The sequence below is a fragment of the Mustela putorius genome, unplaced genomic scaffold (genome assembly GCF_011764305.1).
Source record: "Mustela putorius furo isolate JIRA1106 unplaced genomic scaffold, ASM1176430v1.1 tig00000095_pilon_pilon_pilon, whole genome shotgun sequence".
Taxonomy (NCBI): Eukaryota; Metazoa; Chordata; class Mammalia; order Carnivora; family Mustelidae; genus Mustela; species Mustela putorius.
In genome coordinates, this window is record NW_025421280.1 from 21,565,502 (window position 1) to 21,588,077 (window position 22,576).

The window sequence follows — 22,576 nt, forward strand, 5'->3', positions numbered from 1 at the left end:
TGGAACCTTGTGTGCTGGGACAGCTTCAGCCCTGCAGTGAGCAGCCAGGGACGGGGGTCCCCAGCTTGCCCAGCTGCCTGTTTGTTCATGCTGACAGCATTAGCAAGCACTATCCCCAACTCTAAGCTATTCCTCCCATCCAATCACAGTCATTCTTTTTTTATTTTCCTTTTTTCTCTCCTGTAATTTTTGGACATACCGGTACAAGTAAGAGGTGAGTGGCCGGGGAAGTAGTCTTCATCCCCCACTTCATCCAGCCACACCATTCGTAAACTCCTCTGACAGTACAGAAGGAAAGGGGAAGCACTTCAGGGTGAGGAGCAAGCAAAATGTCACACACAAGACTCCTACTCTAACCTGTCCCAGTGCCCGAGGTGCTCCCATGACTTGGGTCAGCTGAGAGAGTCCAGGAGGTCCCAGCCCCAGCTGCTATGCTGAGGGGCAAATCCAGGCTTCCAGGCTGGGAAGAGCTCATGGTTGGATCCGTTTGCGGTACAGGTAGGCGTTGCTCACCTGACTCATGATGACCAAGCTGGTAATGACAGGACACAGCACAGCCAGATACCAGACCCCACCAGTGACTGTGGCAGTGAACCAGAGCGAACACATGGCCAATAAGAGGCTGGCACTACCCAGAAGGTAGCCCACCAGCCCAGAAGTGGCATGGTACAGCTTGAGCTTAGCCAGGGGCCATCGGGGCAGTAATTTGGGGTAGAGCAGCCCCACACCCCCAGAGCACTGCAGCCCTGCCCACAGCACAGCTATCAGCCCTGCCCTCCCATGCCACGTGGCCAGATGCGCTTTGCCAAGCTGTTCCTTGTGGAGGATGACAAGGCCTAGACCAAGCAGTGCACACAGCAGGGCCAGCAGCTGCAGCACCCAGTGGCAGCGGGCTCGGCCCTTCCGCGAAAGGGAGCGCAGCAGCGAACTTTCAGGAGAGAACACCAGCAGTGCCTCGGTCATCAGGAAAGAGAACTGGGGAGACAGGGATGGGAAACAAAGTCAGGGTGCTGCTCAGCAGAAGGAAAAAGAGGTTTAGGTAACTTGCTAAACTGCCAGGCACTCTGGGCAGTCTCCCTTTTCACTCTCCCCAGTGACAAGAGTATCCATTTGGTGCAGTAAGAGTAAGAAACGCCAGGGCCAACATCTGCCCTGAGTAACTGGCGAGAAGTATGTACGTCTCCACACTCCTTCCTAGGTGATATGCTAAAACGTCATCTCTGCTATATTACCCAGCAAACACTAGGTTTGAGATGTGGCAGTTATAAATGATTCACAGGCTTTGTTTCCCTGACACGGGGCTGGATACAATTTCTTGGCAAGAGCTGGCCACATGGGTGCACTGTTTCAAGGAAAATTCAATGTATCACTATAGATTAAGGTAAAAGGGGACACAGGTAGACCCAAATGCATTTTCTAAGCTTCCTGCCTGGAAGTGGGTGAAGTCTCATTTTGTGCTTAGACCAATTTGCTCTGGGTTTTGAATACTATGGTTCAAGTCTGGGGTATGAACCACATGAAGGAATTGGGAGTGCGCCACTTCTCCAATCCCACATTCCATCCCTCCTAAGAGATATGAAGTGTCCATAAGGATTCAGAGACTGTCAGGACTACCACCCATACCTGTGCTCCCTCCCACCCCTAAGAGCTGGCCAGGTGCACTACTTACAGCCAAAGACATAAGCGTGGGGTGCCAGGAGAACAGACCTGGAATGAAAAGGAGTTTTTGTGAGGCTGAGGCAAGAAGAACCCAGCCACATCAATCCCCCACAGGGTGAGGAAAATGGGCAGTCCAACACCCAAGGAAGCACTGCCAAACTGCTAGCCCCCTCTTACTGCAACAAGCTCACCCCCTACCTAACCTTGCTTCCTGGTCCCTCCGTGGAGCAGAGGCCATGCTGTGCCACTCTGGCAGTTCTCCCTCCTCTTAGCACTTCACAAAGGGCAGCCAAGTGGGACACCAAGACAAGGAAAGAGAAGCCAGGTACTCTGGCCAAACTGATAGAACCCCCACACTCACCTCCTCCCCACTTAGCCCTCCATACATAGGATGTCCCCCAGCTGCCAGCCTTTCCTGGAGTCAGGCCCAAGGCTTCCTCTTGCTCCTGCTCCCCAGGAGAAGGAGCACTTTCCTTCCCAGAAGTCAACTATGAATTCTACTTACTGGAGCCAGGCCGGGCAAGCACAGCCACAAAGATGGTAAAACCCAGGGCCACAAGGTGGGCAGCAGCCCCAGAGGCCGTGCGCAGAGCTCTGTAGATGTGCGACTCGGTCTCCACAGAAAGGGCCATGGTCAACCAGGCCAAGGCTGTAGACTGAAAGCATAGTAGAATGAGCAAGGGTCTCAGGTGCCTGCTGTCCACTCTTCTCACTGGAGCAAAGGTTGCGGGTCAGGAATGCCACTCTCTTCCAAGAAGTTAAGGTAGGAAGGGACAATACCAACACAGGCACTAGGAATAGTCGAGGACCGGCAGCCTGTCGGCGTGTACCCGCATCTGAACAGGCACTGATCCCTGGCCCACCTTCCAGGTAGGATGCGCAAGGCCATGTAATAGACTACAAATCCCAGCGGGCGTCACGCCGTCGCCGCGCGGGAGCGCCAGCTAAAGGGCGTGAAGCACTACGGGAATTGTAGTTCCCATCTGCGTACCAAATTATAGCCTGAATCCCTTCGCGCACAGTCTCCCTACGTGCCGCTGGCATGCTGCGCCTACACGCTAGGGACTCGCCTGCCTCACCCGCAGCGCTGACCCGATGCGGTGGTTTCGTCCCGAGAAAGCTGAATACTCGGGGCACTGCCGCGCGCGGTGCCGCTCCGACGCGGAGCCTCTTCACTTCCGGGTGCGACGTCTGCCCAGCCAGGACTTCCTGAGACAAGATTCCCCCACCTCCAGCCACACCTCCCAGTCGCTCTGCGCAAGCGCTGTTAAGCAGACAGCTTAACCGGTGCGTGAGTGCGCAGGCGTGCTTGCCTTGGCTATCCAGGCCTGAGGGCTGTCTCCGACGGGTGTTCGCAGGGGTCCAGGAGCCAGGGTCTACTGACCTGGACCCTGCCGGCGTCATGGGCAGCGGCTGCCGCATCGAATGCATATTCTTCAGCGAGTTCCACCCCACGCTGGGACCCAAGATCACCTATCAGGTGCCATCCGTGCCCGCGGGGCTGGGGTCGTGGGGGTCGTGGGAGAGGGACGCTCCCGGGAGCTGAGCAAGCTGCCCAGAAGCGGTGGATTCCTGTAGCCCATGCTGCACGCAGGCATACCACTCCTTCATTCGCGGAGAATCGTGAATCGAGAGGCCACTCAGACCCAGGTCCCAGGCTCCCGGTGTGACGGGGCAAACAACCCATAGACAATGATTGTGGGAAATCGGGCTGCAGAGACCCCAGGGAGGTGCCAGCTCCCAAGAGAGGCGGGGTGCATGGCCTAGTAGTATTCCTGGATGTTTAGGAATTTAGATGGAGGAGGAGTGAGTGAGCCAGGTAGGGGAAACAGCATATGCAAAAGCCAGGAGGCAGGTGAGAACATGGCATATGTTTGGAAACACAAAATAGTGGCAGGTCTGGGTGGATGGGGGAGAGGAGAATCTCTGGACAAGAGGGCTTAGGCTTTGGGGGGGTCACCCAGTGTACTCTGCATTGTCCCAGGGTCCACTAAGGGGCCTCTTACCACTCCCCTCCCCAGGTCCCTGAAGACTTCATCTCCCGAGAGCTGTTTGACACAGTCCAGGTGTACATCATCACCAAGCCAGAGCTGCAGAACAAGCTTATCACTGTGTGAGGCCCTAGTGGGGAAGGGAGGGAATGTCCCTTGAGGAGTGGATGAGCTTGGGGACAGAAGGAGCCTGACTTTGCTCCCACCTGTTCCCCTCATCCAGCACAGCCATGGAGAAGAAACTGATCGGCTGCCCCGTGTGCATTGAACACAAGAAGTACAGCCGCAATGCCCTGCTTTTCAACCTAGGCTTCGTGTGTGATGCCCAGGCCAAGACCTGTGCCCTCGAGCCCATCGTCAAAAAGCTGGCTGGCTACCTGACCACACTGGAGGTCTGCAACAGGATGGGCTTGAGTGAAGGGGAAGGCAGGCAAATGTTTCCAAAGCCCTCCAAACCTGGGTATCTGCCAGGGCAGGATACCAGCCAGGGTTCCTGAGGTGTGCCCACCATGTTGTCCATACTCCATCCAGCTAGAGAGCAGCTTCGTGTCAACAGAGGAGAGCAAGCAGAAGTTGGTGCCCATCATGACCATCTTGCTGGAGGAGCTAAATGCCTCAGGCCAGTGCACTCTGCCCATCGGTATGGCCCTGCCTTTTCAAGGACAGCAGAGGGGTAGAGGAGGGATACGAATATGGCAAGGGAAGGCAAGCCCAGCCATGGGCAAGACTTATGAACAAATTGGTGGCCCAGTGAGCTGGGTTAATGATGTCCAGGGTCCAGTGCATGTTGGGATTTGGGATGTGGAGGCCAGAAGAGCTCTCCATGCTCCTTGGGTATGTTCCCTTCCCTCTCTGGACCTGTCTCTTGCTCCCTAAAAGGGGGAGATTGGGAGCACCTGGCTGGCTCAGTCAGTAAAGCATGTGAGTCTTGATCTTGAGTCATGAGTTCAAGCCCCACGTTGGACATGGAGCTTACTTAAGGTGGGGGTGGGGGAGACTGGCCCTACCCAGGGCCACCTGCCTGCCTCAAGAGCTGCTGGGAGAACTGAAGGGTAATTGAGGTCCTCTTGAAAGAGATGACACTGAAGATATGGGTGGGTCCCCTGCAGATGAGTCCAACACCATCCACTTGAAAGTGATTGAGCAGCGGCCTGACCCTCCTGTGGCCCAGGAGTATGATGTGCCTGTCTTTACCAAGGACAAGGAGGATTTCTTCAACTCACAGTGGGACCTTACCACACAACAGGTGTGCTATCCCTTCCTGGGTATCATCACCTAGGGCTGGCCACAGCTCTGGCCTCATCCCATTCCTACTGACCCTGCCCTACACTGCCCCGCTTTTCCCAGATCCTGCCCTATATTGATGGCTTCCGCCATGTCCAGAAGATCTCAGCCGAGGCAGATGTGGAGCTCAACCTGGTGCGCATCGCCATCCAGAACTTGCTGTGAGTGGGGCAGCAGTCACACTTGGGACAGGGTTGCTAGCCAGAGAAGACCCTCAGGACCCCACATGCAGAGGTGGGAAGGCATGGCCCTCAGAAGCTGAGCACAACTATCTCCCCCAGGTATTATGGCGTCGTGACACTGGTGTCCATCCTCCAGGTAGGTGAGTCTGGGGTCTGGTTAAGCAGAGAGTAAGTTACATGGTTTGGCCAGACTGGGGCGGTGTCAGACTTCCAAGCCCCTCACTCAGGCCCCTGTGCTTCCTGCTACCCTCCAGTATTCCAATGTGTACTGCCCGACACCCAAGGTCCAGGACCTCGTAGATGACAAGTCCCTGCAAGAGGCCTGTTTATCCTATGTGACCAAACAAGGTAGTGGTGGGCTCTGGGGGAGGCTGTCTTGGGGAGGGCAGGGCTACCTGCAGAGCTGACCCTCGGTGCCCACAGGGCACAAGAGGGCCAGTCTCCGGGATGTGTTCCAGCTGTACTGCAGCCTGAGCCCTGGCACGACTGTGAGAGACCTCATTGGCCGCCACCCCCAGCAGCTGCAGCGCGTTGATGAACGGTCAGAAGAGGATCCCCAGGGGCACAAGGGGTTTGCATGAAAGCGGATACATTCTACGTCTCTCTGGAGCCTTGGGTTAGAAAGGAAGCTGGAGATTCCTGTTGAGCGAATCATGTGGCACTACTAGTGTAGGCAGGCTTCCTGGAGGTGATACATTCGGAGGCCAACAAAATCAGAAGGGAGACTGCAGGAAAGGGTTAGCGGGGCTGGAGGAAGCCCTGGCCAGGGCATCACCCCTCTCTCCCTCAACCCCACCCCAGGAAGCTGATCCAGTTCGGGCTGATGAAGAACCTCATCCGCCGACTACAGAAGTACCCCGTGCGGGTGTCTCGGGAGGAGCGGAGCCACCCTGCCCGGCTTTACACAGGCTGCCACAGCTATGATGAGATCTGCTGCAAGACAGGTGGAGACAGGCAGGGCAGCTGGGGTGGGGTCAGGGCAGGTGGCCAGGCCAAGACTGCTCACCTTACCTGCACTGTCCCAAACAGGCATGAGCTACCATGAACTTGATGAACGGCTGGAAAATGACCCCAACATCATCATCTGTTGGAAATGAGGCTGGTGGGGGTTACATGCGTCTGTGGCTGCTCTCTCTCCTGCTAAGTGCTCCCCGGTGCATGAGAGCTAGACCAGTAGACCCGTCCATATTGTCTCAAGGGTGACCCTAACTTCTGTAAATAAAATTATCCATTTCAACCTACCTTTATTGAGTACTGCCTCTGAACCAGCCACCAGAGGACTGGCGGTGAAATAGCCGCGGTCCTGGCGCTCTGCTGCGCCATCTGGTGGGCATGAATGACAATGCACAAGTAAAAGTGCCAGCTAATTATTAATTGAAATGAACAGCCGAAAAACAATCGGGAAGCTGTCATGAAGAATGAGTTGGGGATGGGAGCTGGGGTTGTTCTGGATTAAATGGGCAAGGAAGGCCTCGCTGAAGTGACTTTCAACTGAGACTTGAAGGAGGAAAAGTATTCCAGGCAGAGGGAACAGATGTGGAAGCCCTGAAGCAAAAACAGGATGCATGAGGAAGCCAAGAGAGGCCCCAGGGGCTGCAACATAGGAGGCAATGGGGAGAGGGGCAAGAAAAGAAGTCCCAAGGTACTGAGGGGGCAAGAGCTTGATACTGCAGAGTTCCTGGTAAGCTGCTTTGGACATACTATTTCAAGGGCTAGAGGCAGCCATAGAGTCACCCAGAAAAAGACGACAGCAGTTACTTCGAGAGAGGTTGATGGCAGTCTGCTAGGCTAGGATGGAGACAAGTGGGCCCTGCGCAGTACTTTGTGGGGGTAGAGGCAACAGGTGGAGCCGGGTGCGAGACACAGTAGGATGAGGAAGCCACGGAGAGGAGCATCCGCGCGGCCGAGGTGGATCCGCGGCTGAAAGAGCTGGAGGGGGCAGAGTGACCCTATCCCTGTGCGGGTCGACCTGACGTCCGAGGAGGGAACCTAGGCCACAGCAGTCTGGCACTCAGGGCAGACCCAGGAGCTGCCAGTCGAAGGTGAGGGGTAAAGTTCTGGGAGTCCAAAGAGGGTCGCTACCAGCCTCCGGGAGGGCGAGGCGGCCGGGGGCGTGGCCGGCGCCTGTGCAGGCGGCACTGCGCAGGCGCGAGCTGACCGTTTCCATGACTGCGAGTACCAGCGCATCTAAACCGCTCGGCAACTGCCGCGTCCAAGACCTGGACCCCGCGGGAGACGTTCGTCTCCGAGAGTTTCAGCACTCGCACCTCAGCGCCGGCTGCTGTCCGGGGTCAGCTGAACCCCCCCTTCCCGCTCGCTCTCTGCGGCCACAACATGGGCGACCTGGAGCTGCTGCTGCCAGGGGAGGCTGACGTGCTGGTGCGGGGGCTGCGCAGCTTCCCGCCGCGCGACATGGGCTCCGGAGGGTGAGGCAGCTGGATCCAGGGGTTAGGCGGAGCCACGGGGTCGGAGTCCTTGAATGGAGGAGTAGGGACCTGACATGGGGGAGAGGGTGACCAGTGTGGGGGAGCCCCCAGGTGAAGAGACAGAGCTCTCCGACTTAGGAGTATATGGCCCTGAGCCCCCTCTGGCCCCTCAGGATCAGGTTAGGCTTCAATAGGACCCAGCCCACCCCCACTCCTACGGCACACGTGTGCTCCCAAATGCACATACACCCCCACTCTCTGGGACAGGTGGAACCAGCAGCATGAGAATCTGGAGAAGCTGAACATGCAGGCTATCCTTGATGCTACAGCCAGCCAGGGGGAGCCCATCCAGGAGCTGCTGGTCACCCATGGGAAGGTATGCTGGGATCACAGGCATGGTTCCTGCCTTCCCACAACCTCCCACACCACCACTCTACCTCTCAGGAGCACCCTGGGTGCCACTTCCCTCGGCGTGGTACACTTGTCTTCCCCAAGGGAAAAGAGAGGAATGTGCTACACCTTTGATTTTGTGCCCCTTTTGTACAGGACTCTGGCACCCAGTCCAAGTGTGTGGCATGGCTTGATTTGGGAGGTAGTTGTGGATCAAAGAACAGCCTAGGCTGTGGGGGGAGGGCCCACATTCTAAAGACATCCTTGAATAGACTGTCAGGCCAGAGGGGACCCTCAGTAAAGAACAGGGTGGGGGCGCCTGGGTGGCTCAGTGGTTAAGCAGCTGCCTTCGGCTCAGGTCATGATCTCAGGGTCCTGGGATCGAGTCCTGCATCGGGCTCTCTGCTCAGCGGGGAGCCTGCTTCCTCCTCTCTCTCTCTCTCTCTGCCTGCCTCTCTGCCTACTTGTGGTTTCTCTCTGTCAAATAAATAAATAAAATCTTAAAAAAAAAAAAAAAGAACAGGGTGGGACTCTGGCATGGAAGGAGGTAGCCTTTCTCTTCCTCTTCCTCAAGGAGAGAGGACTTAGAAACCAGGGATCATGGGGCGCCTGGGTGGCTCAGTGGGTTAAGCCGCTGCCTTCGGCTCGGGTCATGATCTCAGAGTACTGGGATCGAGTCCCGCATCGGGCTCTCTGCTCAGCGGAGAGCCTGCTTCCCTCTCTCTCTCTCTCTGGCTGCCTCTCCGTCTACTTGTGATTTCTCTCTGTCAAATTAATAAATAAAATCTTAAAAAAAAAAAAAAAAAAAAAAAACCAGGGATCAGCCTGACTGGAACTTGAGCCAGGACATGGCTCAGATAAGTAACCTAAGGCATCACTTTGCAAAAGCATTCTTCTGCAGATGAAAGGTGGAGCCTCCTGCCGGAGGGTGGGAAAGGACTAGGAAAGTAAGGATGAGGTCAAGGCACACTAGAACCTTGGGAGGCCAAAGGACTGGGATGAGAGGGAGGGCATCAGCAGGAGAGTCAGCCTGAGAGGAACACCTGGATGGGGACAGAAGGGACAAGAGCATAGATGTAAAGGAGAACAAGGCAACCTAGGGACTAGGCAAGAGCCAGTTATAGGAAGCATGAGGAATGTCCCCACAGAGATATCAAGGGCAATTAGAAATGAAGGTCTACGGGGTGCCTGGGTGGCTGAGTGGGTTAAGCCACTGCCTTTGGCTCAGGTCATGATCTCAGGGTCCTGGGATTGAGTCCCACATCGGGCTCTCTGCTCAGCAGGGAGCCTGCTTCCTCCTCTCTCTGCCTGCCTCTCTGCCTACTTGTGATCTCTCTCTGTCAAATAAATAAATAAAATCTTTTAAAAAAAAAAAAGAAAGAAAGAAAGAAAGAAATGAAGGTCTAAGGTGCAGGAGACACATTGGGAAGGTGCCTATGGAAAGAATCTAGGGGCCCAGGGGACTTTGAGGAGAGTCAGGCAGGGCTGAGCCAGGGATGGGAGGGGTTGCCAGGCCAAGGTAGGCCTGCTTCATCCCTGTCCTTTCCCCTCCCCCTCAAAGATCCCAACGTTGGTGGAGGAGCTGATTGCAGTGGAGATGTGGAAGCAGAAGGTGTTCCCTGTGCTGTGCAGGCTGGAGGACTTCAAGCCCCAGAACACTTTTCCCATATACATGGTGGTGAGCTAGGCCCCTGGTCACACCCCGCCTGTGCCTTTAGAGGGCTCTGGATTCAAGAGGAGAGCTAGTAATTTCCTCAGCAGCTCCGGGCTCTGTTCTCTTTATCTGACAGGTACACCACGAGGCTTCCATTGTCAACCTTCTGGAGACCGTGTTCTTCCACAAGGTGACGCATCAGCCCTGCCCACCAGCTGTTGCCCCACGCTAGGGCCTGACAGGGAAGGGAGGTTGTGGCTGTGTGGGGAGAGCATTGGAGACAGAATGTTTCCCCTCTCCCCTCTATCTCCCTTTCAGGAAGTGTGTGAGTCAGCAGAAGACACTGTCTTGGACCTGGTAGACTACTGCCACCGAAAATTGACTCTGTTGGTGGCCCAGAGTGGCCGTGGTGGCCCTCCTGAGGAGGAGTCCCAGTACAGCACCCCAATACAGGTAGGTTGAGGTTCCCTGGGGGTGCCAATGGGTAGACCGGGCTCCCTCGGAGCCTGAGCAAGCTGGGGGTGGCCCAGCTTAAGCACCATGTCCCCCCCACCCCAGGAGCTGCAGAAGCAGGCTGAACTGATGGAGTTTGAGATCGCATTGAAGGCCCTCTCAGTGCTGCGCTACATCACAGACTGTGTGGACAGGTGGGCAGTCCTGCCAGGCCTGGGGCCTACAGTGGAGGACTGGGATCCCGGGCCTGTAGCCTCTGCTCACTTCTCTCCACCACCACACCTAGCCTTTCCTTGAGCACCTTGAACCGCATGCTCAGTACCCACAATTTGCCCTGCCTCCTGGTGGAACTGCTGGAACACAGTCCCTGGAGCCGCCAGGAAGGAGGTAAGGTCCTCCCCCACCTGCCTAAGCCCCAGCTCACGGCTGCCCGGAGACATGTTCTCAGACTGACGGAGACAGGCAGCTTGCCCCGGGGAAACACACTCTGCCCGCTAGCTCGCAGTGGATCCAGGGATGCCTCACGTGGGATGGGCTTGGACCTGGGCTATGCAGCAGGCAAGGCCTCTGTGTCTGCTACTAAGGACTCCCCCTGCTCTAGAGGAAGCAGTGCCCCAACCTGGGCCAGTCCTGAGCCCATGCAGCTGTAGTGGCTGAGTGAGCAACCCCCATTCCTCTCCCCAGGCAAGCTGCAGCACTTTGAGGGTGGCCGTTGGCAGACAGTGGCCCCCTCAGAGCAGCAAAAGCTGAGCAAGTTGGATGGGCAGGTGTGGATCGCTCTGTACAACCTGCTACTAAGCCCTGAAGCCCGGGCCCGCTACCACCTCACCAGCTTTGCCAAGGGCCAGCTACTCAAGGTGGGGCCCTCCTCCGGTTGCAGTGCCACGCCAGCCCACCCCAGCCCAGTGCAGCCCACTTACCTCAGCCCCAGTCCTATTTCTAGACCCTGAACCTCAAGCGACACGGTCCCCACAAGCACCTCAGCCCAGCCCAGCACAGGCCCTCTCTGGTCAGCCCTGCTTCACACTGGCCTTCCCTGGACTCTCTTGCAGCTTCGGGCCTTCCTCACGGACACACTGCTCGACCAGCTGCCCAACCTGGCAGACCTGCAGGGCTTCCTGGCCCACCTGGCCCTGGCTGAAACCCAGCCCCCTAAGAAGGACCTGGTGTTGGAACAGGTAGGTACTAGGAAGTCAGTGACTCAGGACAACTCCCCGCCTTGCCAGCTCCTCCCTGACACTTTGCACATTTCTCCCACAGATCCCAGAAATCTGGGAGCGGCTGGAGAGAGAGAACAGAGGGAAGTGGCAGGCTATTGCCAAGCACCAGCTGAGGCACACATTCAGCGCCTCAGAGCAGGACCTGCGGCTGCAGGCACGAAGGTGAGGCCTGCTGAGCAAGCAGAAGGGGTGGAAGGGATGCAGAAGGCACGGGCATAGGCAGGGGTGCTCTTGTGTGCCCACAGGCCAGGCCCAGCCAGGCTTTTCTGACCTCTTTCCTAGATGGGCTGAGACTTACAGGCTGGACGTCCTGGAGGCAATAAACCCAGAGCGGCCCCGCTGTGCCTACTGCAGTGCAGAAGCCTCCAAACGCTGCTCAAGGTGCCAGAGTGAATGGTATTGCTGCAGGTGAGGGCATCCTGGGACCTTGGACCCCTAATACCCCCTTTCAGACCCTCTGCTAGCTCTGCATGCTCACCAGCCCGCCTGCTTGCAGGGAGTGCCAGGTCAAGCACTGGGAGAAGCATGGAAAGGCCTGTGTCCCGGCAGCCCAAGGTGACAGAGCCAAATGAAGGCTGCAGCTGCTAAAGGCCAGCCACCCGTACAGCCCACCCAAGAGTGTGCCCTTGAACCTCAGGATCTCAGCCTAGCCTCTGCCAGAGCTCCAGCCTCCCAGGTGGTGAGCGCAGCGAGCACAGACCCATCTTCCCCAGCAAAGCGCTCCCCACTTCCTGCGCTACCCAGCGGGTAGGCTGAGGGCGCTGCCTCTGCGAGCTGGAGCAGGAAGGCGGGGGCAAAGACAAGAGCCGGATGTGGGGACCCTGTTCCTCTAGCACAGTAAAGCTGGCCTCTAGAAACAGCCTGCCTTCGAGTGGCCCTTCGCAGAGGTCGTCATCGGTGTGAGCAGGAGGGGTGCTCCCGGGATGCAGGGAGAAAAGGAGAGGGAGGGCCCGGACCCTGCGAGAGCGCTCGCCATCCCACGCCCTCGCCACCCCACTCAGCCTGCGCGCCGACACAGCCCTAGCGCCCAGGTTTCCGTTGCGCGGCTAGCCCCGACTCTCTCCCGCGGCCCTGCCGGGATCCCGGGGGCGGCGCCGTATCGCGGCCCGCCCCGCGGCCCCGCCCGCCCCGCGCTCGCGGGCGCCCAGAGCCGGCGGGAGTCCGGGCCGGAATCGGCCATGTCCACGGAACCTGAACTCATTGAACTGAGGGAACTGGAACCCGCGCGGCGCGCCGGCCCGGGCCGCACCCGGCTGGAGCGTGCCAACGCGCTGCGTATCGCGCCCGGCACCTCGCGCAATCCCGCACGGCAACTGGGCGCGGGCCGCGGCCACCACTTCCAGCCCGCGGGGCCCGCCACGCACACGTGGTGCGACCTCTGCGGCGACTTCATCTGGGGCGTCGTGCGCAAGGGCCTGCAGTGCGCGCGTGAGTAGCAGCCCCGCGCGCTGGCGAGAGCGAAACGGGCGGCCAAGAGGCAGCGCCTGCGCTGCGTGTCAAGTCGCAAAGGAGGGGGTCGGTCGGCAGGGTCGGTTCCCGCGGGCCAGGTGCATTGGCTTTGACCCGTCGTTTAAGAGAGTGCAGGCGGATAGATGGTGTATATCCTTGTCCTACTCCACCTGCATCGGGGCACAGCTGCGCAGAGGCAGCTGCCGACGAATAACTATGAATAAGGTGCTGATTCCAAGCTTTTTATCTTTAAAGTGTCTTGGTTCTTCTTGAGAAAGGCTTTGTTTCCACCACTCACTATAAGTCCCTGTTCCCAGGCCCACCCCTTCCCAAAGATTCACTCACCATGTCCTTCTCCAGAATCTCTGGGATGGGGGAAGTTTTACCCCCTATGGGAGGGGGGCAGGGGGAAAGTATCTTGGGTGGGTCCTCTGCAAATAGGAATTTTGCTGAGCAAATACCTATCGCAGACCCAGCCAGGTGCCAAAACATGAAACACAACCACACACCAGCAGCCCTTCTGCCTCCCAGGAGTCACCCACCAGCAAGCAGAGGTTGCTGCCCCACTGGCTATATACACCAGCTAGAATCGTTTGGGATTTTACAGCCCTCCAAACCCCTATGCCTGGACTTCAGACCTGTTGAATCAATCACTGGGAGTGTACCAGCCATTGGCAGAAAACAAATCATTCCACTGGAATTGAGAGTAGTTGAGAGTCACTGTTCTAGCCCATTTAGGGATAGACACCCTCTAAACACCATTTAGAGAAGGTGTACCAGACTTGTGTAGGCATGGAGACCCTCTCATCCAGAACAAGAATCTGTCCTGAACACCAGGGTTGTGACAGAATACCAACCATGAACAAGGGCTGGAACACTGAAGTGTTCCCAAGGAGAAATAAAGTGGACAGAGATAAAATACTGGACAATTTGGGTGTGTGTCAGAGGCAAAGAGAAGAGAGGAATCAAGGGTGATTTTGGATTTTTTTTTAAAGATTTTATTTATTTATTTGTCAGAGATAGAGCACGAGCGAAAGCGAGCACAGGCAGACAGAGTGGAAGGCAGAGTCAGAGGGAGAAGCAGGCTCCCCGTGGAGCAAGGAGCCCGATGTGGGACTCGATCCCAGGACGCTGGGATCATGACCTGAGCCGAAGGCAGCTGCTTAACCAACTGAGCCACCCAGGCGTCCCATGGATTTTTCTTTTTTTTAACGTCAAACTGGGATAGTAGCAATTTTTGCTAAGATGAGGTGCTCTGGTGAGGGGAGGATGGAGGTGAAGAGTTGTTTTGGCCACTTTGGGTTGACAGGGGCTTCGACCTAAGGAGGGAGGTCAGCGATGGAAGTCTTGGATCTGGTGTAGGTAAGTGTACACAGAGCAGGGCAGTGATGAGGACTGAGCCTTAGACACTCTCCATTAGATCTGGGTGTTGAGACAGAACGAAAGGAACTTAGCAGGAGCTGCCGGGAAACCGGGGTAGCAAGGAGCTCTGGAAATCAAGGAGAGTAAGCATCAAATGATGCTGAGGGGGTGAGGATGAAGGGACCTGGCATGCGACCCTGCGCATGTTGCTGAGGACCCTAACTCGTTTTCTGGAGGGAGGGGCAAGCCTGACTGGAATGGGTAAAGGAGAGAGGATGGTAAGCAGTGTATGTAGATGAATGTTGGTAAGTTTTGGTGCGAGGGATGTAGAGACAGATGACGGAAGAGAACAAGTGTTAAAGGCTTTTGTTAAATGCGCGGAGATGGCGGGGCGGGGGGGGGGCGTTGACAATGAGGGAGGGGTATATTCTGCACTCAGTGCGAAAGATCCAGCCGGTCAACAGGCTGGATCCCTAACCGCCGGAGGCCTTCCCGTCAGTTTCCAGACGTTAGGGGACCAATACTAGAATCTGTATAGCAGCGGGGGGTAACAAGACCTTAAGATAAGGCCGGTCATGCAGAGCCTGGCGGGCAACGGCCTTCATCCCGGGGGTTCTCTTCCGTGCCCGGAATGCTTCTCTGAACTGTAGCTGGGGCTCCTCCGCCTCACCGCCAGGCCTCTCTGCAGATTGCAAGTTCACATGCCACTACCGTTGCCGCGCGCTTGTCTGCCTGGACTGCTGCGGGCCCCGGGACCTGGGCTGGGAACCTGCGCTGGAGCTGGACACGAACGTGGTGAGCGCGGGGCAGGGGGGCGTACGGAAAAGGCGCGCAGACCTGTCGGCCACACTGCAGTAGTTGCTTAGGCCGCGCGGCGTTACGCGCAAAGAGCGTTCTAACGGGGGGTTTCCCGCGACAGAGAAAGGCTAATTCTGCGCGCGGGCTCGAAAGGGTGCCAGGGATGCCGACTACGCGCGGACAGCCCGGAATCGCCCTAACTCCGCGTCCGCGCAATTTCCGCACCTCCCCGCATCCGCATCCGGTCTTGCGGCCACGCTGGTGCACATGCGCACACGCTCGGACCTGTTCCCCAAGAGAGGAGGGGTCTTCGAGGCAGAGCCGAGCCGAGCTGCCTGGGCTATGAGGTCATTCCTGGAGGCGTGGCGCGTAGGAACCCGCCCTCCGAAGTCCCTCCCCCAATGAGACGAGTGCCGGATCCTGGCTGTCTACGTTTCAGTGTTAACGGCTGCCGCGCGAACTCGGATCGCGGCGCACGCGCACACGCGCCTGGGGCGGTGGTTGGAGGCTACCGGCGTACGGGACTTGGGGAGCTGGCTGGCGGGCGGGCGCGGCGATGGGCGAGGCGGATGCGGGGACGCCTTCTTTCGAGATGACCTGGAGCAGCACAACAAGCAGTGGTTACTGCAGCCAGGAGGACTCAGACTCGGAGCTCGAACAGTACTTCACGGCTCGTACCTCACTGGCTCGCAGGCCGCGTCGGGACCAGGTGGGGGCCGGGGTTTTGGGCGGCGGGCCGGTGACAGTCGCTGGGACCCTTCCCCTCCACACTAAGTTGTCTGCTCGAGTTTGTGGGCAGTCCCACTCCTCCGTCAGTTGGGATTCCATACCGCCCCGGGGCCAGCCTGCGGAACCGTGTGCGGGACTCTCAGCGCCTCGATGCCGGGTGCCGAGGCCTTGATGTCTCTGTCACAGACCGGTTGAACCAGGGGAAGCAGCTACGTGGCTTGGGGTAGATCCGGGATGGGCATTATCCACCTATGAGTAAAGCCGACCCCTCAGTCTGGACGAGCACCTCGATTTCCGCGTTTAGACGCTCCCACCTCCTCTCTAGGGGACGGGGGTGGGGGTGGTGGGAGGAAGTGGAAGGGAGGTGTCCTTGCGGGGAACTGGGAAATGTGTTTAGGAAGAAGGTTCGGACTCTCCCTCACCCCCCCCCCCCCCATATGCACTCTTGGACGGAGCCAGCTGAGTCCCCACCTCTTACTAGTCCTGGCCTGCCACTGGCTTCTGGCTTCTGGAATGTGGAGGATTCTGGAGTGGACCTTGCTGGAGTGCTCGCTTAGGCAGCACATATACTCAAATAGGTGTGGACCTGTAGGAAGGGTATTGAGATTCCTAAATACTTTAAGTATTTTAGGTATTTAGATTCCTAAATACCCTTCCTAGAGGTCCACACCGATGGGAAGGAAGGTGGAAAGGAAGCCTAGTTCTGGACTGTAAGCAAACAGGAGCATTTATCCACGGGAGGTGAGGCAGGCTAGATTGTACAAAGCTCAGAGGTGGGATCAAGAGAGATAGGAGTTACTAATCCAGAACTATAAGATGGGATGCTGGAGCAGCTGTTCCTCTCTGAGTCTTCTAGGTGTCCCCATTATCAGAAACCTCTGTGTGCCATGAGTGTGACCACCAAGCTCAAGTAACTATACAGGAGCTTGTACACCTCAGGAGAGCACCCTGCACAGAGCATCAGGAAAGAGAGATGGGGACCGTGAAGCTCCGAATACCTTGCAGCAATGCAGCAGAATTCCTTACATGAGCCACAAAAAGGGACTTTTAGATGACAATTTTGTACTCTTCAAAATTTTTTTTTAAGATTTTATTTATTTATTTGACAGAGAGAGAGAGCAAGAGAGGGAACACAAGCAGAGGGAGTGGAAGAGGGAGGAGGCTTCTTGCTGAGCAGGGAGCCCCATGTGGGGCTTGATCCCAGGACCCTGAGATCATGACCTGAGCCAAAGGCAGATGCTTAACGACTGAGCCACCCAGGCACCCCTGTACTCTTTAAATTTTACTCAAAAATTCAGCCCAGACCTTTGACTCTGGGTCAATTGACTGGTGCAAGGCTTGACTGGATCCCTGGGACTTTCTGTCACTCAGGTTTGAGCCATTTTCCATTGTGAAACAGTGAGAAAACCACAAGACACTAACCAGTTGAAAAGGTGGCTGGGGAGTCCCCAGTTGTAGGTAAAATACAAGCCATCAGTCACTGTGGACAGTGGCAGAGTGGAGGGTGGGTCACCATGGAGAAGGGAAACTCCATGGTCCTGCTGTGCACACAGAGGGCTGTTGGAATCCTCCAGCAGGAATCTTTGGAAGCAGAAAAAGAAACTTCTTATTCTTTTAGAATACTGACAGGACAGTGCAATGCCTCCAGTCTAAGTCCCTTATTTTATGAGTAAAGATACTAAGGGAGGCAAAAACAAACAAAACCTAAGGGAGGTTCACCTGGAGAGGGGAAGAGACTGGAACATAGATCAGTGCATCACTGCACCCCAGTCCAGGGCTCCTAGGTGACCTGGGAAGGAAGAGAAAGGAGCAAGTGTTCTCATCCTCAGGCTGGAGCTCAGAACCATCACAAGGAAGGGAAATAAGTTGGTGCCATCTCTGTGCTCACCGTTCTGTGAACAGAATTCTCTTCCTTCTTGCTGGGGTTTGGAAGTTTGTTCAGCTTTTCTCCTGCCCCACAGCACTCTCCTATCCTAGTACTCCTTCCTGTCCCAAGCCCTCTCCTCCAGCCTGAACAAACACATCCTCCCTTTATTCCCAGGCTCCAGCCTTCATTTTACCCTCCAAATCTCCCATTTCCCAGGGCCCACACCATTTGTTCTTTACTAGTCTTGGAGGAGTCCTCCCTGCCCCCAGTAAGATTTCCTTCGAAGAAAATTTTTCTTCGAAAATTCCCTGCTGAGATTTTCACTTCTTAGTGCTCTCCTCCATCCAGATTTTTTTTTTTTTTTTTTTGAGACTTGGGGAAACAAGTAGGCTTCAGTTTCCACACCTCCCCCAATGCCCCCTTCTGAGGCCCCAACTTAAGTTTTAAGTGCCACATACTTACTGGAAAGTTCTAGGTAAAGAGCATACTGCTAAAAGGCTGTCTAGGGGCGCCTGGGTGGCTCAGTGGGTTAAGCCGCTGCCTTCGGCTCAGGTCATGATCTCGGGGTCCTGGGATCGAGTCCCACATCGGGCTCTCTGCTCAGCAGGGAGCCTGCTTCCTCCTCTCTCTCTCTCTCTGCCTGCCTCTCTGCCTACTTGTGATCTCTGTCTGTCAAATAAAATAAATAAAATCTAAAAAAAAAATAAAATAAAAAAAAATAAAAGGCTGTCTAGATGAAGAGCACCCTACCATCTAATGTGTCCTCCTTATTCATCCCCATCGGACGGTTTAAGCTTGGGGGCTCCAAAGCACCAGTTAGGGAGAAGCCTGCCTCTCCTGGGCTCAGAGCTAGACACAAGTCATTTTGGAGGAGCCCAGCTGGTAAGAATTCCCCTGGGACAAAGCATTGGTCAGCAGTGATCTCAGCTGCATCTGTGACACTCCCATTCCAGCCAGGGCCTGACGTCAACAGGAAGTAAGGCTGATGCAATGGAACTGGGGAGTTTGATAGAAAAGTGTTTGTTCAGAGCCCTGGCTTCCCTGGTCCATACTCCACCCTTCCAACAAGAATCCAGCCCCTGGAGGAGTGGGGGATGGGCTGAGTGGTAGAGGGAAAAAAGTCTTTGGGCTGAACCTCCAGACAGGAGGGAGGAGGTGCAGAAGCCTACCTGCTTAGCACTTGTGGGACCAGCTCTACCAGGAGGCAGATTGGAGCCTGGCCTGAAGCTGCCTTTGGCGCAGCTTGGCCAAGATCAAATGGCATGACACAGTGGTTTCCTCCCTGTGTGTGAGACATATGGGGCTGGCCCCAGATCCCTCACCAGAAGGTGTTAAAATTGTAGAGGTTGCCCTTACCCTCATGCCTGTGCCTGGCTGGGCTCGTGGTGTGCACCAGTCCCAGACCTCTCGCCGGGTGGTCATGGCCCTTTGCTGGGGCAGAGTGGCAGAGTGGTCTTCCTTCTCCAGAACACTCCTGACCCCACCTAACTAAGGTGCTGGAATCAGGCTGTGCAGTTGAAAGTTGCTTTTATTGTCAATAAGAATCCCACATCTTTTCCTGGCCCCTGGCCTTCTCTCTTCAGTTTTCTTGGTTTTAAGGTATCCTTAGGGCCTCACCCAGTGTTAAGGAGGCCCCATGTAGGCAGCATAAAGAAGCCAAATGACTTGGCCGTTGCTCTGCCCATCCATTGCATGTAAAACCAGGAGCAATGGTGGCTTCTTCTCATCAGGACTCAAGCTTCCAAAGTTTCCAAAGGCTGCTTTTTCAGTTTCCAGAGGCTGCTTTTTCAAAGTGGCCCACGCAGACTCACCTCCCTGTATGTGACGTGCGTTGCAGTGGGGTGGGTTCTTTTAAGGACCCTGTGTCCATGCTGGCCCCTCTTACAGGACGAGCCTGTGGAGTGGGAAACACCTGACCTTTCTCAGGCTGAGGTTGAACAGAAGATCAAGGAGTACAATAGCCAGATCAACAGCAACCTCTTCATGAGCCTGGTGAGTTGACAGCCTGGGGAAGGGGGTGTGGGGAGAGGCTACAGCTGAAGTCACAGCTAAGGTATTCTTGGGTGGGCCTAAGCAGTAATTTATTTACACCTAGCCTAGCCCCAAGTGGACTAGCAGTGTCCAAATCTGTTCCATCTCATGTGGAACATAGTCATGGTTTGGTTTTTCCTCTTCAGAACAAGGATGGCTCCTACACAGGCTTCATCAAGGTTCAACTGAAGCTGGTACGCCCTGTCTCAGTGCCCTCCAGCAAGAAGCCACCCTCCTTGCAGGATGCCAGGTGGGGCACAGGGCGGGGCACAGCTGTGAGGCGCCGAACCTCCTTCTACCTGCCCAAGGATGCTGTCAAGCACCTGCATGTGTTGTCACGCACGCGGGCACATGAGGTCATTGAGGCCCTACTTCGCAAATTCTTGGTGGTGGATGACCCCCGCAAGTTTGCACTCTTTGAGCGAGCTGAACGCCATGGCCAAGGTAGGCTTCCCTCCCCGCCATGTATGAGGGTATATATGCATGCACCATGTGTAAGGGACTGAATGGGCTGGGCCTGACTCTAATCAGGTAACTTTCTTCTCCCTGCCTGGCCTTCAGTGTACCTCCGGAAGCTGTCGGATGACGAGCAGCCCCTGCGGCTCCGGCTCCTTGCAGGGCCCAGCGAGAAGGCCCTAAGCTTTGTCCTCAAGGAGAATGACTCTGGGGAGGTGAATGTGAGTACCCAGCCCTCTTTGGCTTCTTGGTTGTCACTGGATAAGGCTGATGGGTCACAGCTGCAGTAAAGTTGGAAGGAAGAGTAGGACTGGAGAAAAAGCCCTGCAAAGCCTCTTTAAGAGTATGTGAACCTTGTAGCTACAGTGAAGCATTCCAGGCCACTCAAACCAAGGTCACAGGCTTGTCCCAAGATGCCAGGAAGAATTGTCTTGGTGGTCTGTTCTTTTCTGTTGTGGAAAGTCCTCAGGAGATACAGGAATTCCTCTTGATAGTATGGTGATTCCAAGCCAGATCAAAACACACAGGGCACCTGGGTGGCTCAGTGGGTTAAGCCTCTGCCTTCGGCTCAGGTCATGATCTCAGGGTCCTGGGATTGAGTCCCACATCGGGCTCTCTGCTTGGCGGGGAGCGTGCTTCCTCTTCTCTCCCTCCCTGCCTGCCTCTCTGCCTACTTGTGAACTCTGTCAAATAAATAAATAAAGTCTTTAAAACAAACAAACAAACAAACAAACCACAGATGGGCCCACATCAGGGAGGCTCCTGTTCAACCATTATGACTTTTTACCTAGAAGCTTTCTGGCTTCAAAGTTTTGGGTCTATGGAGTAGTATTAAACTCAGAGTGTGGGCATAGCCTTTCCACAGATAACTGGGTGACATCTGGTTTGGTTGCCTGTCTTCAAGGTGACTGCTCTACTTTATGGGGCCCATCTTCTCTACAGACTATTGTCAAGAATCCTAGCACAGGCCATTCAGGCAAGAACGTAACATTAGAAAGCCCTATCCTAGCTGTGTGACATGACTGCTGCTCTTCGCTGGGGAGGGCCTGCTGATTTGGCCATGCCTGCTGCAGCCTGTTTCCCTCCTTTCCACCTGCAGTGGGATGCCTTCAGCATGCCCGAACTACACAACTTCCTGCGCATCTTACAGCGGGAGGAAGAGGAACACCTGCGCCAGATCCTGCAAAAGTACTCCTATTGCCGTCAGAAGATTCAGGAAGCCCTGCATGCCTGTCCCCTGGGGTGACCTCTTGTACCCCTGGGGGAAAGGAGGAGAGTAGGCAGCGCCGAGAGCGTGCCGTGTGAGTGTGACAGGGCCCATGTGGCTTGAAGAATGAGTGTGCATGGAGGTCATCTCTTACCAGGGGGAATGAGCCCAGAGAACAGCAAAGGAGCTGGCCCCCTGTGTCCACCCATAGGTGTAGCAGAGCATGGCTCTTCTGCCCTTTGTGTAGTGGGTCATGTTGGGCCGGGGTTGCCTCAGAAAGCTGCTCCAGGCTTGCAGCAGGGATTGAGCAGAATTAAGTCTCTTTAATTCATGTCTCAGATACCAGAATCTTGGGAAACCCTACAAACAGAATAGGGTCATGTTTGCAGGGATAAGGGCCCTCATCTATGGGGAAGGGTCGTATGTGTTGGGTCTCAAATGGGGTGTCAGGACAGTCGGAGCCAAGGGCAGGTGTTCAAAATAAGGCAGGCATGGGGAACGAGTCTAGGTTTCCCTCTACAGTGGCTTCTGACTCCTCACACACACTGGGGTCAGGGAATGCTGGCTCATGGTGCAGCAACAGTGCCTCAGTGCCTCCTCCAAGGAGGATGTCCCTAGGCCAGGGTCTGTGTGAATGTGGGCACTGGTCCAGGTCTGTGCCTTCTTTGCCTATCAAAGCGAGGGTCTTTCCCTCAGTTATTTTTGATGATGTGTGCGAATGTATGTACTATTTTGTGGCCTCAGCTGCATGCCTCCTGTGGGGAAGGGGGTGGGGGTGACAGTCATCATCAGGGCCTGGGGCCTGAAGAGAATTGGCTGAATAAAGATTTGAGATTTCTGCTTTGGAACTCTTTATTATGGGTCCTCAACTGAAGTTGCCTTCATGCCAGTGGCTACCAAGAGTGATGGACAGGCTCATAGAGCACCTTTTAAAAGTCACCATTTGACCAATATTTGAAGGATGTGGGGGTACAAATAGGGACTGTAAACACGCACCACCATGGGGGTTCAGGTCAGGCAAGAATATAAGCTAGAATTTAGGGAAACCACACCCTTCCCAACACATACACACACACTCTAAGCTGTGGGAGGCGTTTTTACTGAGCTGCTACTATGGACCAGGACCAGATGCTGCTCATGGCCCCGAAGGTCTAGCTGTTAATTCTTGCCTTCGTGAAGTATGCCTTCTAGTGGGTTTGGAAAGAACACTGAACCAAAGTTCTTCAGACTGACCGTAGCTATACATTTGGCCAATTACCTAGTTTTCTTTAGGTTTGGTTTCTTTACATGCAACAGTGGTGATCACAGAAACGGTGTGGGTATAAAACGAAGCCAGGCGGGCAATGCGGGGCCTGGCTGGGGCAGCCCTAAAGGGCTGGTTGTGGGGAAGCTGGTGGTTGGGCAGCCCGCTGGACCTG

At 55.6% G+C, this 22,576-nt stretch overlaps 4 protein-coding genes across 9 annotated transcripts; 3 read left to right on the forward strand and 1 right to left on the reverse strand.

The window, feature by feature from the left end:
* Positions 1–143: 143 nt before the first annotated feature.
* On the reverse strand, positions 144–2,892 carry LOC101682503 (transmembrane reductase CYB561D2). Of its 3 annotated transcripts, none has more exons than XM_004760564.3 (4): positions 2,739–2,892; positions 2,165–2,315; positions 1,670–1,707; positions 144–975 (listed from the first exon to the last, which is right to left on the reverse strand). In XM_004760564.3, exons 2-4 carry the CDS (start codon positions 2,289–2,291, stop codon positions 472–474), a joined length of 669 nt encoding a protein of 222 aa, XP_004760621.1. In that variant the 5' UTR covers positions 2,292–2,315; positions 2,739–2,892; the 3' UTR covers positions 144–471. The 3 variants fall into 3 exon arrangements, with proteins under 3 accessions (XP_004760621.1, XP_004760620.3, XP_044935491.1); XM_004760563.3 differs by having other exon boundaries at positions 2,752–2,886; XM_045079556.1 differs by having other exon boundaries at positions 2,730–2,882.
* Positions 2,893–2,925: 33 nt separating this feature from the next.
* Positions 2,926–6,357, forward strand: NPRL2 (NPR2 like, GATOR1 complex subunit). Of its 3 annotated transcripts, none has more exons than XM_045079539.1 (11): positions 2,926–3,139; positions 3,681–3,772; positions 3,874–4,042; positions 4,182–4,290; positions 4,760–4,896; positions 4,998–5,095; positions 5,216–5,252; positions 5,371–5,464; positions 5,540–5,687; positions 5,918–6,060; positions 6,146–6,357. In XM_045079539.1, exons 1-11 carry the CDS (start codon positions 3,062–3,064, stop codon positions 6,211–6,213), a joined length of 1,173 nt encoding a protein of 390 aa, XP_044935474.1. In that variant the 5' UTR covers positions 2,926–3,061; the 3' UTR covers positions 6,214–6,357. The 3 variants fall into 3 exon arrangements, with proteins under 3 accessions (XP_044935474.1, XP_044935481.1, XP_004760619.1); XM_004760562.3 differs by having other exon boundaries at positions 2,927–3,139; positions 5,540–5,657; XM_045079546.1 differs by lacking the exon at positions 6,146–6,357 and having other exon boundaries at positions 5,540–5,732.
* A 918-nt stretch (positions 6,358–7,275) lies between these two features.
* On the forward strand, positions 7,276–12,118 carry ZMYND10 (zinc finger MYND-type containing 10). The gene is made up of 12 exons (XM_004760565.3): positions 7,276–7,542; positions 7,810–7,918; positions 9,494–9,610; positions 9,723–9,776; positions 9,905–10,039; positions 10,145–10,233; positions 10,326–10,426; positions 10,724–10,896; positions 11,092–11,217; positions 11,300–11,421; positions 11,542–11,667; positions 11,756–12,118. Exons 1-12 carry the CDS (start codon positions 7,451–7,453, stop codon positions 11,829–11,831), a joined length of 1,320 nt encoding a protein of 439 aa, XP_004760622.1. The 5' UTR covers positions 7,276–7,450; the 3' UTR covers positions 11,832–12,118.
* A 246-nt stretch (positions 12,119–12,364) lies between these two features.
* RASSF1 (Ras association domain family member 1) lies at positions 12,365–21,996 on the forward strand. Of its 2 annotated transcripts, XM_045079518.1 has the most exons (6): positions 12,365–12,687; positions 14,759–14,865; positions 19,352–19,456; positions 19,642–19,939; positions 20,057–20,172; positions 21,051–21,996. In XM_045079518.1, the coding sequence occupies exons 1-6, from the start codon at positions 12,438–12,440 to the stop codon at positions 21,195–21,197; spliced, it is 1,023 nt and encodes a 340-aa protein (XP_044935453.1). In that variant the 5' UTR covers positions 12,365–12,437; the 3' UTR covers positions 21,198–21,996. The 2 variants fall into 2 exon arrangements, with proteins under 2 accessions (XP_044935453.1, XP_004760623.1); XM_004760566.3 differs by lacking the exons at positions 12,365–12,687; positions 14,759–14,865 and adding an exon at positions 14,891–15,577.
* Positions 21,997–22,576: the final 580 nt, after the last annotated feature.